The following is a 16,235-nucleotide window of genomic DNA, read 5'->3' as shown; positions in this document are numbered from 1 at the left end:
CAAATTTTAAGCTAATGGTCCGACTGGTCTAGTTCTTTTAAAAGTTATTGTTGAACCTTGAACTGTCTTATTTGTTTCTGCTTTTAATAATTTTAAATTTTCTATGAGATCCTGAATTAATTAATGCTCTATAAACTGTGGATAAAATGTGAGAAAAATAATCCTGCATTATTTACATAGGGAAATTCCACTTTGGGATAAAGTTTGGCCATCCAAGATTCAGGTAAGCCTTGTCCTAGACTGCTAATCCTGGACCCCCACTCCCCTGGGATTCCTCAATCTCACACTCATATTAATAAAGGATTCTATTAATCCTAATACAATATATCCTATTACTCCTAATATTATTTATCATTTATTTATTCATATTTATTTATTTGGTAGAAAGTACGTCATATATCAATGCAATGAATGCTAAAATTTATCCAGCCTCTAAGAAAATACCACTTCACAGCTGGTGAACATTATTAGCCAGAATAAATCTTAGCTTCGATGAATGTGTGTTAAAGTAACCTGCATATCCGATTTATGAAAGTGAAAATATGCCACTCTCTTCAATATTGCACATATGTATTTTCTCTGTTATTTTGACTGTTGCTGACTTTTGTTACTATCTTTTGTTATACAGTGACATTTGTATGGTGGGAGTTGAGCTCAGATTTACCATAGGAATGTGTCAGTGAGGACTCCTAGTTTGTCCTTGAAAATATCTAATACATGTATAATCATTGGGTGACCAATACAAAAATTACCATGAAAATCAAAATATTTATGCTAACATTTCATTCTTATGCAGTGACATTTAATCAAACTGAATTTGAAATTCTATTCAGAAGGCAGAATTTTTTTTTATAAAATTATTCATTACTTTAGCTTTGGATTGGTGACATTGCGTTGCAGTATTTTCTTGATGTACTCATCGAATGACTCCCGACTTAGGCGTCTGAGTGGGGACTCGATGGCGGTGGGGTCCTCTGAAGAGCGGAGGGTTTCACCGCTGTTCCGGTATCTGCTGGGGCTTCAATCAACATATTAGACAGTTACTGATGAATACTTTATGGTCATTGTCTTCTATTAAAGTCTATTAAATATGTGGTTCAACTATCAATAAACATAGTGGACAGGCCGTGCATCTAGACATTCAATTTTTTGTTACAAAATGGCGAATAAGAATTACTCATTGATTTTACCCCGTGCACTGAAAATTCAACTAAATTACAAATGCATATGAATCTAATTTGAATGAAATCAAAAAGTTGAAAATCATAGAATATTCATAAAATGCTGATTAAGGATAGATGAACAATAAAAAATAAAAAAATTGGGTGCATAGATACACATTCAAATAAACAATAATAAAGAAAAAAAGAAAAGGAAAAAAAAAAAGAAAGAAGCAATTTCTGTTGTGAGTGTTCCTCAAAGTCTATCAAACTATTAATTTTTACCAGTAATATTTGAATTCAATTTTGAATATAGTTTCACTCATAGAATGGAACCAAACCCAAAAATCTTCTCAAACCCAAAAATCTTCTCAAATGCAGTAATGATGGAATAATTCAAAACCTGTTTCTTTGACATAATATGCTAATGTGCAATAAAATATAAGAAATTAACTTCAACAGCATTTCACCACATTTTGGCATATCAATTTTTCTCGATGTATGTTAATTGTCAGAACATGTTAATCCGTAACACTCAACATAATTTATTGGTGTTCACAAAGGTACATACCACAGGGGTAGGGAGACCAGTTCATAGTCTGAAGTCAAGGTCAGGAGGGAGGGCTCTACAGACAGCCCCTTCACCAGGCCAAGTCCCAGAACTGGGGCCACAGGACTAGAGAGGAGAAAATTAGAATTAATATATCTTTAAAATGCTTTCATGCGCCGCACTTTCACAAGATAGACAATATATGGTACTTCTTGTTGACACCGGAGGTACATGTATCTAATTTTTATTTTCACAGAGGTCGTGTGTAATCCTACAATTAATATCACAATAAACTGTGACACTATTTTATGGAGTTAATGAGGGTGTCTGTAAAGTTGTAAGGTCAAAGTGACCTTTAAATCTTGCAATAAGCAAAGAGAAATCAGATCTATTTGAGCTTTAATCTCTCAAATTATGAACGAGCAAGTCCATGATTATTAATTTGAGAATTAATTAGCAATATTTAGCATCCACCAATGCCCTTCATTATCTATCCTCTCACAGGATATACTATAAATAAACAAAATTAACATTCAATCCCCATAAATTTTCCTAAAGTAGATAAGACATTTAACAATACCATGAAGTTTAAATGTGAAGCGGAAGGTGACAGATGCTATAAAATAGTGTCTGCCTTTAGTCATCAATGTCGCCAATACGTGTGTAAAAATAAAATCAAGCACCAGTATCACGCAGCACCACTCTTGTATTCTAATTGATATGAAATTTCGAAATTGTGGTTAAAATTGCAAATACATCAACCAAAATAAAACACTTAATACTTTATTTTATTATCACTATTTTTCTGTTTTGTTTCAGAAATGAGATAACCTTATACAGATCTTTGAATTCAACAGAAGCTCTCCTTAAACACACCTCCAAAACGGAATAATAGAAAATATTTAACATGAAAATATTTCTAAGCAATGATATGCTCATTTGCCAATACACCATTCGTACTTTCCTTCTTTTTAGATTTTTTTTGAAAAATCAAACAAGAAATACTCGCTTATGTAATAATAATCAAAAAGAAAATTTTAGGAAAGGGAATGTTTATATTTCAATGCTGAAAAGTTGTACCAAAATTGTACAAATTACAAAATCTCTTGCAAAACAATTCATACATTTATAGCAATTAATTCCAAAAGCATTCTAGCAATAAATCTGGATGCACTACCTGGATGGGAGGGGTTTAGTGCACACTAGATGTTCTACAATACAGGCCTCTTGTTCTGGGACGTTGTCAGTTTGGTCTGTAAGAATAAGAATCTCACTGAAAAATGTGTTTGTACTTCTGTGCGACACATAAAAATGCTACTATCAATTTACTTCATTTTAAGATTTTGCATTTTCTGGAGATAAATTAGCTCTAAAGGGGCCAAGGAATTAATTAAAAAATTCCTACTACTTACCATCTGTGAAAAACTTTTGGTATTCTTGAACCCATGGTAAAACAATGGTGTGGACGCCTGCTGAATGTGTGCAGTGGTAACGATCGGGGGCAATGGAGTCTGTAAAGCAGATTTAATCATATACAATATCAAAATTCAGAAGTTTACCTGCATTGCAATGTAGATTACCCTTTAATGAAAGGCGTTCATAAATTCAAAGATATGGTTCATGTACCTATGCTGTTCAGCAGCTTGATGATTTACTTGAGTGTTTCAAGAGATACATGTAGAAAGACGATGGAAAAAGCAATCATTAAGCGTTGCTTCACTTTCGTACTTTGAATGCAACACAAAATAGTGTACTAACCAACATGAAAATGCAATTCAGAGGGAAGCAACAAATGTTACCACAATTTTCAGATAACATTTTAAAGAAAGAATTCTCTTGCAATTTTCAGTTTACTTTTCACTAACAATGATCTTCATCTTGGATACAGTGACCCAACCCCCCATCCCACCCCTCCCCTCCACACACACCACCACAATAGAGTTCTTTCTCTCATAATTATCATGTAGCAATGCTTTCAGATTTAGTTTCAAATTCATGTCAATTGTTGAAGTTTTCATGAGGAAATCTTTGATTTTTACAATTTCAAATGTATTTTTAGAATTCTCTAGTCTTAAACTGCCCAAGACTTCATGTAAACACTACTAAAACAATAAATTTCTTTTCAACTCAAAACAAGTGTTTGAGCTATCAGAAACAAAATTAACAAAGCCCATATATCCTTCCACAGGCAACCAACCAACTCATGATCCTTCTCAAAAACAACAGCCACATTTATATGTAACCATGGCAACTCATGACCCTTCTCAAAAACAACAGCCACATTTATATGTAACCATGGCAACTCAGGACCCTTCTCCAAAACAACAGCCACATTTATCAGGAATTCCTCAGAAATCAGAGGAAAACTGTTCAAAAAGAGAGGAAAACACCTCACCCCACCTAGAAAAATATCATTTTCTGCCACTTTAGTGTTTCATTTTTTCGAAAATTGAGCAAATCAAAGGATTTCCTCTGAAAAGAGGAAAAATCACACCCCTGATTTATATGTAACCATGGCAACTCATGATCCTTCTCCAAAACAACAGCCAAATTTACATGTAACTGTGGCAACTCAAAACCCACATTTACATGTAACTGTGGCAACTCATGACCAACAACAGCCACATTAACATGTAACTGTGGCAACTCATGACCCTTCTCCAAAACAACAGCCACATTTAACTTTGGCAACTCTGCTTCATGTATTTGGAATTTTTGTCATTTTGAAGTCTCATTAAGTGTCACACAAGCATGCTCCATCAGAAAATTCAACAACAATGATAATTAATCCAGATTTTTTCTTATAAAAATACACTACACAATTTTTAAGCATATTAAAATATCTTAAAACTTGAGTAATGTCTTATATTACAGCTTTTTCTATCATATGATGTAGAAGATTTTACAGGCATAAATTTTGGAAGCAGTAAATCTTATGTCTTATTTATTTTCCTTAAAAAGTTTACAAACATACTAAATTACAAGAAAAAGAACTAGAAGTCTACATTGCACTTCTGAAAGTTCCACCTGAGGGGGTCAATCACTTCCATCAGAATTGGTCATTTTTCATTTCTATATGCCTGCCAGGGATGGAACCAGAGGCTCTCTCATCAAAACCCAGACATTTAGTCATTTACGAAAGCATGCCTATAGGTAATGAACAAAAATTCATGATTTTGACAGCAAATTTGTTACAAATCACGACTTGTTTCTTCCATGACAGAACTTTTGACAGTCATTAAAATTTCCCTTTCGTTGGTATTACTTTGTGTTCTTAACATGTGTGTTTAAGTCAGGTGTTATCAGAGAGTGGAAGCTGTGGTCACCCACAGAGAGACAATATTCACCCAATCAATCTCACCCACACAGAGACCATATTCACACAATCACACCAGACAAATTCTTTAAAAAAAAACTTTGTTTCTTGTAGTTGAACCTTAGCAGTTAAAACTATCTTACTTCAAAAAAAACTATGAATCTTAATAGCCATATAACTGTTCTTCTGAAAAATCAAAATGATGCCACAAACAACATTATTACTACTTTAACCAATCTCTGACTTACAAATATATACAAAATGGAATAAGACTCTTTGTTAGTTATCATGGGAGCTAGTACTGCCCTATAAACTTCTAGTGCTATACTAATATTACGTCTGCTCGTTAACTGCTTGATAATGATCTTTTGCGCATTGTAAATGGTTTATTTCCAAAGACAAGGGAGAGCAAACAACATTTAATAATATTTTAATGGTTTTGCCTTTCATGTCTTTACACATTGTAATGATAGCCATTTCCTTATGAATGCACTGCTGTTGTGAACAATGCGCGTATGAATCTTGATAAAAAGAGTATCTCTATTTCAACTGCTGGGAATTCACAGAAACGAAAGTAAAATGTTAATCTATAAAATGAAAATTTTGATTTTGAAAATACATGAGGAAATAAACTGCTGTGCTTCATGCATGTTAACAAGTTTCCTGAAGCTGGCGTGAAGCATCACAGTTCATACCCTCATGTATTTTAAAAAATGAAAGTTATTTCTTAAATATTTACATTCACTGAATCTTTTCTCTTATATTTCTTTTGAAATTGATATTGCTTTTATCTATGACAATAAATACATGTTTGTTGCAAACTAGTTTGATCCGGCTTTTTAGTACCATCTATCTGCCTAATCATTACCATATATGGAGCGTCATTAAGATCAAAAGGTTTATAGGCTGTCATTTAACGTAACGAATGGGTCAACCATATGATATTCTAATACTTAAATCTACAGTTTATATTCTTAAAAATACATAAAAATATAAACAATAAAATGTCTTTCTTTCTTGTTCCATCAGGAATCAAGAACAAGATTCTTACAGGAATCACACATTTTCACTATATCAGCCATAAAAAGGCCCACTCTAGCACCAAAACTCCCATACCCAAGGCCCATGAATTTCACATTTTTGATGAATGCCGTTATCTCATGTGATATCGTGTACTTAGTTTTGTTGTTTGATTTCAAGGGGCATGGACAGATCTAAGCTGAAAATGTTCAAATTTTATTTTTTCATTCCAGGACCTCATGTTTACAATGATGTATTTCTAAATTTTGTTTACATACGTTAAATATACTAGTAAGAGTTTCATTTCAAGCAGATTTTTCAAATTACAAGTTAATTCTGAACAAAATTAAACAGTTTCTAGTGTTTGTCACTTCTCATTTTGTTTTAAACATATTTTCTATTAAACAGTCTATATGTAAACAAAAACATGGCACGTCGAGCTTTGTTTACATAACAAAGAATTGTGAGCTCTGTATTTTCTATGTGCTTCGACAATTGACATTCAAATTTTTTGCCGACCATTATAAATACCTTAGTAAACATTAAAAATGGGAAATTAAAATTTGAAAATTTTCAGTTCAAATTGTGTCCATGCCCCTTTAAGATTTAAAAACAAAACCAAAACAATTGAGTGAAATTAAGATAACCATGATTACATTCTTGGTTCAACCCTTTTATCATTTTCAAATTTTTTTTTTTTTTTATGCCATTCTGTTCTGAATATCATATGCAGATTGTGCACTTTCTGAATGGCTATTTCTTACAGTACCCTTGACTACATTGTATATACACACTGTTTACCTCCTAGATGTCCCTGATTAAAGAAGATTCATTATTTTTAAAGGTTTTGACCCCATCCCTCGGGTCTCAAGGATGCAGTCATCATGAACTTCACATTTTTATAGATGACCTTTAAGTGTATATACCAATGCATAGATAGTCTTTAGGGATATATTGAGGTACAAGCATATACTTTAAATGCATGTTAGTTCATACAAGTACTTGTGCATATCAAGAATGAAAGATTTTCTTTATTTGAAAAAAAAGAGGTTCCCAAGTTACAATTAGCTGAATTTTAAGTTTTAATATTTAAAACGGTGGTGCACACAATTACACTTATTTTGTAGCCATATTGAGACCAGATTTCCTGTCAGCTGTTTTACCCTTATCTACGATAGTAATTGGCGTAAATATTAGATTATTAGCTCCATGACCATAAACGAAGAATTTACTTAATTAAGCATAATACACCGGTTTTAAGATACATCTCAGTTATTTCCCTTTGGAGAACTCTCTCGTACATAGTAAGGCACAAACAGTTTATCCACATGTGGGAGTGGGACAAATGTTCATCACTTCATAAGTGAATTAACTCAGCAAGTTTCTCCTACGCTGTTTCATCACCCGAATTCTACTGATACACAAACTGAAGTAATTTAAAAATACATGGAATTCTTATTATAACACATTATTTCATTGGTAATAGGTATCATATCCAGGATATTACATGCAAATATGACATAGTTTTTATGTTTTCACTTTAGTAAAATATTTCTTTTGATATAAGTATTTCGTGTTTCCTACATATATACATATCTAAATAGAAGCCGCTTTTAATATATTTTATTGTCTTCCTCGCTGACTGTATAAGTCCACTTTGCCATTCAAAGTTCTATTAAATGTACCTCCTACACAGAAGACCTCTTAATTATCTCGAAACTGGTGTATTGATCTAATTCATGAAATACTGATTTTATAAGTCAATAGAATTCATTTTTAGATCATATTTTAAATTCAATTAAAAATATCAATACATTAGTGTGATTTTAACAAGCCACGGGTATATACAAAATTTTAATTCTGCCTTAGGTCTGTTCTTAGTTTATGGTTATAGAGCCTGATTGAACTTCTAGCTTCCTCTGACTTTCATTATTAAGTGCAATATTCACAATTTAATCTCTTGACAAGTTTACTTAACCATAATTAATTAACTTTTTATGATCTGATAGCTTCTCCAGGTGTAGAAACTTTACAAACAAATTCATATTAAAAATGACTAATGTATCCAATATATCTTGTTTTAATACAAAGGAAAGAGGGACTACACAGCTCCACAATGTACCACATAAATAAAATTCTTCCTATGAAATTATCACGGTTTCGGAGAGTGAATTATAAATTAGCAATGACATCAATCTTTTGGTCAGAAGCTGTTACACCAAACATACAAAAATAGATTTTTACATAAATGAATGGTCGGCCGCACAAGATGGACACTGCACCTCATCTGAATACTGAAGTTAAGCGAGGCATAAACATGTCATATACCACTAAAGACTTCGTTAATCACAGCCAATCCTCTACAATGATCTGAATACTTAATTAAATCAATTAATATCATGTTGTTACATTTATGTAGATAGCGGTGTGCTATATTCTCCGACTAAGTCCAAAATGCACACTTAATATCTTTCGGTTGTTGTAATCAAGGTCATCACGAAATACTCATTATCAAAATTACAAAAAAGACAAACGAAATAAATGTCAGTATGATTAAATAGTTTCCACTATGAATGTTATCTAACTTAAAGGTTCTTTGGAAAGTTAGGAATAAATTAATGGATATCTTGTTCATTTTATAGGAAAATACAGATGTTAATAACATTGCATGATTTCTAAGTTCACTGACTCTGCAAATGATTGAAATTCAAATAGTTTTCAGCATCTTGCACCAAACTAAGGCAGTTTGGTAAATAAAAATCTTATTGGACCAACACAAAACACACACACACACAAAGTTTATAATAAAAAAAAAAAAAAAAAAAAAAAAAAAAAAAAAATATCACACACACAAATACAAACTAAAAAACAAACAAACTAAAACTAAATAACATTAAAAAAAAACCACCACCTTTCTTTATGATTTTCTTTGAAAAAAAATGACTGCTTCATTGAGGTTTGTTGCTTTGGTATCTGCACGTGCCTACTGGATGTTTCAGAAGTCAGAAGGATGTGCATTTAACCCATTATTGCCTATCTCTCAGTAAGATATCTCAAAATGCCATGAACTGATTAATGATTTTGAATATATTTAGAGTTCCCATCTTTCTCTCTTTTAGAGATGACCCCCCCCCCCCCACACACACACACAACATATGGTAAAAAAGAAAAGTGCACAAAAAACCTGAAAGTTTGTGAAATGTGCACTCTATGTAAACATAGATTTATGCAATTACGTGAAAACTTCATTGTTATTTCGGATTTCAAACATTTCGGTTGAGCATCACTGAAGAGACATTATTTGTCGAAATGCGCATCTGGTGCATCAAAATTGGTACCGTATAAGTTTTACATTATGACCCCTGGGTCGAGGCCTCTGCTGGTGGACTGTTAGTCCCTGAGGGTCTCTACAGCCCAGTAGCTAAGTACTTCGTTACTAGCTTGAAAATACGGATGTATATTTAATTGCTGTTATAAAATTTAGAAATTCATTTCAAAATTAAGGATTATCTCCCTCACGCATAGCTCTTATCCTTAGACCTATTTGACTCCACTTTTTTGGCACACTGTTTTTTCCTATAATAGCTCTAAAACTTCATTGTTATTTCGAATTTCAAACATTTCGGTTGAGCATCACTGAAGAGACATTATTTATTGAAATGCTCATCTGGTGCATCAAAATTGGTTCCGAATAAGTTTTACATGTAAACATTCATCAAAAATCTGAAATGATAAAAAATGAATTAAAACAAAATAAAGACTTTGAATTGAGAGGTGAGGGGAGATTGTCCAAATGCATGCGCTTTGCATAACACAATGACATGTCCTTGGGATAGACCTGCTACTGCTGATCAGATCTACATATTATACTTGTGCATTTTTCTCAGACTTCACTTTGTTAAGATCAACACTTGTTTTTGCCCACTTTACCATCATCCTTATTTACGAGGCTAAAAAAAAAGGGGGGGGGGGCACAAACCAAGTTTCTAATTCTGAACCATAGTTGCTGCAAGTTAAAATACAACATGCTTAAAAAGGGAGATAAGTATTATTGAAAGTGCCATTTCAATAAAGTTTTGTGAAAAAGAAAGATTAAAAAAAGAAAAAAAAAAGAAGCAAAAAATGGCTTTTGTGCATTAGTAAACTTCAGACAAATTTTATTTTCCCCAATGCATCTAGGCGAAAATGAGACAAGGGCAAAATTTTTCGCCAAATGCAGTATTAATACATGTATAGGGATCTTCTGACTACATGTACATCAGACAGCATTATTCTGTTTTCTATTAGCTTTAATTTTAGGACAAATACATTTCATACGGTTACAACTAAACTAAGTCAAACATTTCACATATAGCCACAGAAAATAGAAGTTGTGGCAAATTAAAACAATTATCTTGTCAACATCAAATAATGAAATAATTTCAAATCAAGATAATTGGAGTTTGACCAATTATGACATCTGCAGAGTATGGTAAGCTTCCTACACTATCAATGGATTTTTCTGGAAGTGCATATAAAGTTTCAAAAGGGCATCAGTTATGAATGGTAATGTCATTTCTCCTTTAATTATGAAAAAAAAAAATTGAAGGGAAGCATTAATCTTGTCCTAAATTTCTTGTATTATCTGTAACTTATGAAATAAGATCTGCGTAAAAAGTCAGTCAGGGTCTTCTGTCTAATATAAATAAGTACTCAGGCTCTGCTCAATTCATAATTTATGTAGTTAACGAAATATTTCAAGGGAGGTAATTCCAATTAGATATTGAGATTATGCATAATATACACAAAACTACCATCATACATGTACTAATCTGATAATGTATAATTATAGATAAAGAGCAAGTAAACAAAGCAAAAAACATTCTTTTGGAGGCTTTTTTTGTTTTGAGAATATTAATAAAATGAACCAAACAGGCTTACATAAAAGATAAGTATAATATTAATTAACAGAGTTTCACTGTAACAACAGTAGTTCCATAGAACACACTGAAAGTGTTTGAAAAACTGCACATTTGATTTTCTTTTTATCTTGAACTTTAAAACTGATTTGCTCCATTCATAAAATATTTTTTCCAGATCAAGTTAACATACATTATGATGTACAAGATAATTATGTCGACATGAAATATATTTATGCAGGGCTTGAAAATAACTTTTTATGTCACCTGTTCAGCCAGACTGATAGAGTATAATTTCAACTAGTCCGTAGAAAAATTTATCAGTCCCGAGTTTTTCAGAAATAATTAAACATGTATTTATTTGCGCTAATCAAATGAAATAATGGGATTTTAACTTGATATGCCTCAGGCAATATTGCAACACCTGTGTGAAATCTATTTTATTAATCTTGCCTGGATTTATAAATAAAGAACTTAGGTCAAAATTTGGACTTAAGTCTGGGATTTTACTCAAATTTTGACTGCTCAAATAAAGGAAAACTCAAGCTTAAGTTTAGAGATTTTTTTTTGAGAAACCCAAGCCAGGTTCCCAATATCTACAACTAGAGGAGTGCCAAATGCAGATTTAAACAAGTGGGTTTTCAAAAATGAAGTTCTAGACAAGAGATGTTTGTAAAACACATATGCCCCCCATGGTGCAAAATTGAAAAGGGTTATACACACACACATCATTTAATTGAGAGTAGTATCATCAATTCAAAATATTGAGCAGACAATATCTTCCTATGTCAAGAGTGGATTGACCATGTGACCTAAAACTCAATAGGGGTCATCAACTCCTGAAGATGTAACAGTGTGCCAAGTTTGATGTCTGTCAAGCAAAGGGTTCTCAAGATATTGAACGGACAGTATATTCCTATGTCCAATTTGACCCTTGACTTTTGACCATGTGACCTTAAAATAATTAGTAGTCATCTTCTCCTGAAGATGTACCAGTGTACCAAGTTTGATGTCTGTCAAGCAAAGGGTTCTCAAGATATTGAGCGGACAGTATATTCCTATGTACAGTTTAACCCTTGACCTTTGACCACGCGACCTCAAAATCAATAGGTGTCATCTTCTCCTGAAGATGTACCAGTGTATCAAGTTTGATGTCTGTCAAGCAAAGGGTTCTCTAGATATTTAACGGACAGTATATTCCTATGTCCAGTTTGACCCTTGACCTTTGACCATATGACCTCAAAATCAATAGGGGTCATCTACTCCTTAGGATGTACCAGTGTGCCAAGTTTGATGTCTTTCAAGCAAAGGGTTCTCAAGATATTGAGCGGACATTATATTCCAATGTCGAGAGTAGATTGACCCTTGACCTTTGATCTTTTGACCTGAAAAACAATAGGGATCCTCTTCTACTCATAACTAACCCACATATGAAATATCATTATCATCAAGTGAATGGTTCTCAAGATATTGAGCAGACAACACATGGTCTACAGACCGACCGACAGACCGACAGGTGCAAAACAATATGCCCCCTCTTTTTCAAAGGGGGGCATAAAAATTGACTAGTCCCATCAGATGTTAATCAGATTGCATCAGATTCAATGGTGCAATTTAAATGGCAGTAAGTCAGCCAATTTTAATCAGTCTCAAACTGATGGGCATAAGTTTATTTCGAGCCCTATTATATCGACATGCAATTTCTGTTGACTTGGTAGATAACTGTCAACATAGAATTTCAAATCAATTATGTTGATGAAACATTTTTGCTTATAACATAGATGCAAAGGAAATCATAAATAAATGGCCCATTCACAAAATATAATCTCACATGTTTACATAAATAAGTTGCAAGTTTACACAACTTACATGTTGACAAAATTGAGATGCATAGTTAACTTCAATCTTGCATGTAAGTAACCAAATTACCTACATGTTTATCTAGTACTGGTTGCGATAGCCTAGTGGTAAGGGTGCCTGCTTTACAAATGACAGGCCCGGGGTTCGATTCTTGATCCTGACACTGCATCAAACCTAAGATCTTTCTTTAACATACATGTAGGTAGTGACTGTTCCTTAGCCTGGCATTAGAAGTAAAAGTCATGGGTCTTTTGAATACAACCTAAAAAACAGAGGTCCCATGTCAAGGTAGGCGTTGGCATGATAAAGAACCCTCACTTCTGTGGACGTCTGTGTCATGCAAAGGTTAAATTTTGTGGCACTTCACTTGTGGTTGGTGACATTTTTTCCAGTGGGATGTAAAACAAAATATAAACAAAAACATCCCATTTTTAAAAGAGTGAAATGTCTTGCATGTCAACTTAGTATCCGAAATCATTATCTTGCATGCTGACATAATTAACTTGCATGTTGACATAATCAACTTGCATGTTGACATGATTAACTTGCATACATAATCTGAAGCAGAATATCATGCACAGGAGGCAGAAATTTACCATTACATGTATATAGATAGGTAACTTCTTATCTGGACCTTAGAATTACAACTGAATTTAGGCAGTTTCCCCAAACAAAAATTGTCAAAAATTACCAAAATGGTGGCAAAATTTCCAAGAAGATTAAGCGATAATTGTTTATTTTCAACTTTATAAGATGGATTTTGTAATGAATATTTTAAGTATGACCTACAATTGTGTCAATAGTGTCTTAATGAGAGAATCCGTTTTTCATTCTCCATTTTAGAACCCTGTATAATGTTGATTTCATGACACACAATTCAAAGTATCATGTAGAAAGATTATGAAACAAAGGCCCATGGGCCATATTGCTCACCTGAGTCATTCTGGCCCAGCTGTTGTTCAGCTTTTGTGATTTTTAGAAGATTTTTCCCCCCAATCTTTATTCACATGAAAAACTTTTACTCCATATTGTGCCTAAACCTAGCCCAAATGTTCCTTTCTTATAACATGTAATATGTAAAATCTGATCCACCCTAACTCCAGGGTTAACAATTTAAAGAAAAAAAAAAATTGAATCCACACAACTTTGGAACATTTGCATTTTGTTATGATTTAGTGTGGTCTGGCTCCTCTTGAAAAGAATTTGTTTTATTTCATTTCCTGTATATTTCCATATAAAACTTATTTTCCATTGTGGTCCCACCCTACCCAGGGGCCCTTGAATCAAACAAACTTGAATTTGAACTACTTGAAGACGCTTGCATATTGATATGACTAAGTCTGGTCCTGCTGTCCTTGAGATTTTTTATGTTTCCCTATGTATACATATATTCCCATCAGTCTATACTGCTTTTCAATTCTTTTAAGGCCAATTAAGAGTAACTGATAGATTATCATCTCCGTCGTCCCCTCAAAAAAAGGCCCACCCCGACTTTTTTTATTTTTGCAAAAATTGCGATTTCAAACAAACTTGCTTCCCAGTGACATGAGTGAATGATTAAAGTCACAGAATGTTGGTTTTATATCTTCTACCAAAGATTCTTTGAATGTTAACTTGATTAACACTTTGTGTGATGCCTTTTGTCATTATTTTTTTTTTCATGAAATAAAAATTAAAAAATAAAATCCTCCCACCCGCGCCATATTTTTTTTTGACCTCGGATGATAATCTACTGATTAAGTTGAATTGGCCTAACTCAAAGCTGGACAGATAGACACGATGTGTTTAATGTGTTGTAACACTAACCCTTATGTGTGTGTTCTGTTATTAAACAAGATCAATTTATACAAAAGTGGTCTAGTGATGTAAATCATTCTTCAAAGGTGCAAGTGTAAAGAATCTTTAAACAATAATTTGGTTTTGAAAATTATGCATAAATAATATGAATAAGTTATCTCAGAAATTAATAAACATATTTTTTACATTTCGTACTACAAAACAAAGCATCGGCTAGCAGTAGAGATTGCGAGATGGCATGGGATACCACTTTCTGATAGACTTTGCACATTGCGTAATAATGTTCAAATCGCTGACGAGTTTCACTATATTCTAGAATGTAAAGCTTAATATAGGAAAAGATAATCTGGGCAATTATTCCTCAACAAAGCCCTAATGTTATCAAATTTACAAAATTAATGTCAACTCAAAAAAATAAAATGTTGGAAAAAACTCTGTATGTTTATTTTTGAAAATTTATGATGCGCTGTCTGTCTTTCTTGGTTCCCAGATTGATATTTACTTTTTGAACTTGTATTCAAAATGTTTATTACAAAAAAACTATTATGATTGCAAACAAGGAATACTAGCCAATAGCGACCTTCATGATCATGAAAGTTTAGAAATACTTCTTATACAGAAAATTAATTATTAGTATTAGCTGAGAAAGTGATGGCAAGCAATAATTTCTGAAATATTAAGGAAATATAAAGAAATATATAAGGAAGAATTATTGTCTTGCAAGACAGTCACATTAACTATTCAATCACCAATATCATATATTCATGTGCCTATTTGGAGGTTAAATAGTGTTTGAAATAATTAAATACTGGTATTATTACTGAAATTTATGATATTGAGCAATCTTCATTCAATTTTTGGTGACAAAATGAAAACTAATGTCCCTATAAGTAATGGCAGTGAAATGTATATGTTTATTTGGTATTCTAGCTGCCTTACTGTATTGCTGAACAGCCTGGCACGACATTGTGCCATATAAACTGACGCTGATCTGGTACGCCCTCATCAAAAACCAGTTTCCTGTAGCTTGGTGAGGTTTGACTAGAGTTGAGGTCTAGTCTGAGTACAAAGAGATTACTAGTTCAGAGATAGCACCACAATTCATGTGCTGTCCAAGCATCAACAGATCATGAGTTTATAAAGTTACCCCACCAAAATCCTTGCATGGTCCAAATCTAATGTCGGGAAGAAGTCAAGGTCATGTTAACAATGACATAACATGGTCATACAACTGATCAATCAAACAACAGAAATCTTATTGGACAGTGAAAAACAGGAAAATAGCTGCAAAACATTTTATATTAAGGAGAGGAACACACTCTATCAAGTACATTTAATTTTCCTAAGTTACAAGAATGGTCATCAAAATCAGCCAATGAATGCCTTTGTGAAAATTCTTAGCAGAAGTGGAAATTCACAAATGGATTATATCGTCTTCCATCATTGGCTTACAAATTCACCATCCATAATCTCCTACTTCTTTTAAATAATGAACTGTCTAGTAAAATATCACAGGCTTAAAATGACAAAGCTTAATATGTTGTAGACGTTTTAAAATAATTAACAGTTTCTGAGAGACATAAAACTTTCTTTTATAGGAAACTACAAAGAGTGCAACATATTAGTTTTAAAAT

General features: G+C 32.8%; 1 protein-coding gene across 1 annotated transcript in view; it reads right to left on the bottom strand.

Moving 5' to 3' along the window:
• Positions 1-16,235, bottom strand: part of LOC125680157 (nucleoporin 88-like) — a 54,260-nt gene that overhangs the window by 19,368 nt on the left and 18,657 nt on the right. Inside the window, exons 7-10 of the mRNA XM_048919602.2 lie at positions 3,123-3,221; positions 2,888-2,963; positions 1,732-1,836; positions 869-1,018 (exon numbers count right to left, since the gene is read on the bottom strand). Of these exons, the coding sequence (XP_048775559.2) occupies positions 869-1,018; positions 1,732-1,836; positions 2,888-2,963; positions 3,123-3,221 (430 nt within the window). The remainder of the gene's footprint in view (positions 1-868; positions 1,019-1,731; positions 1,837-2,887; positions 2,964-3,122; positions 3,222-16,235) is intronic.

Source organism: Ostrea edulis, chromosome 1, assembly GCF_947568905.1.
Source record: "Ostrea edulis chromosome 1, xbOstEdul1.1, whole genome shotgun sequence".
NCBI classification, from domain to species: domain Eukaryota; kingdom Metazoa; phylum Mollusca; class Bivalvia; order Ostreida; family Ostreidae; genus Ostrea; species Ostrea edulis.
The sequence above is the reverse complement of the archived record's forward strand: the minus strand, read 5'-3'. Positions and strand labels throughout refer to the sequence as shown.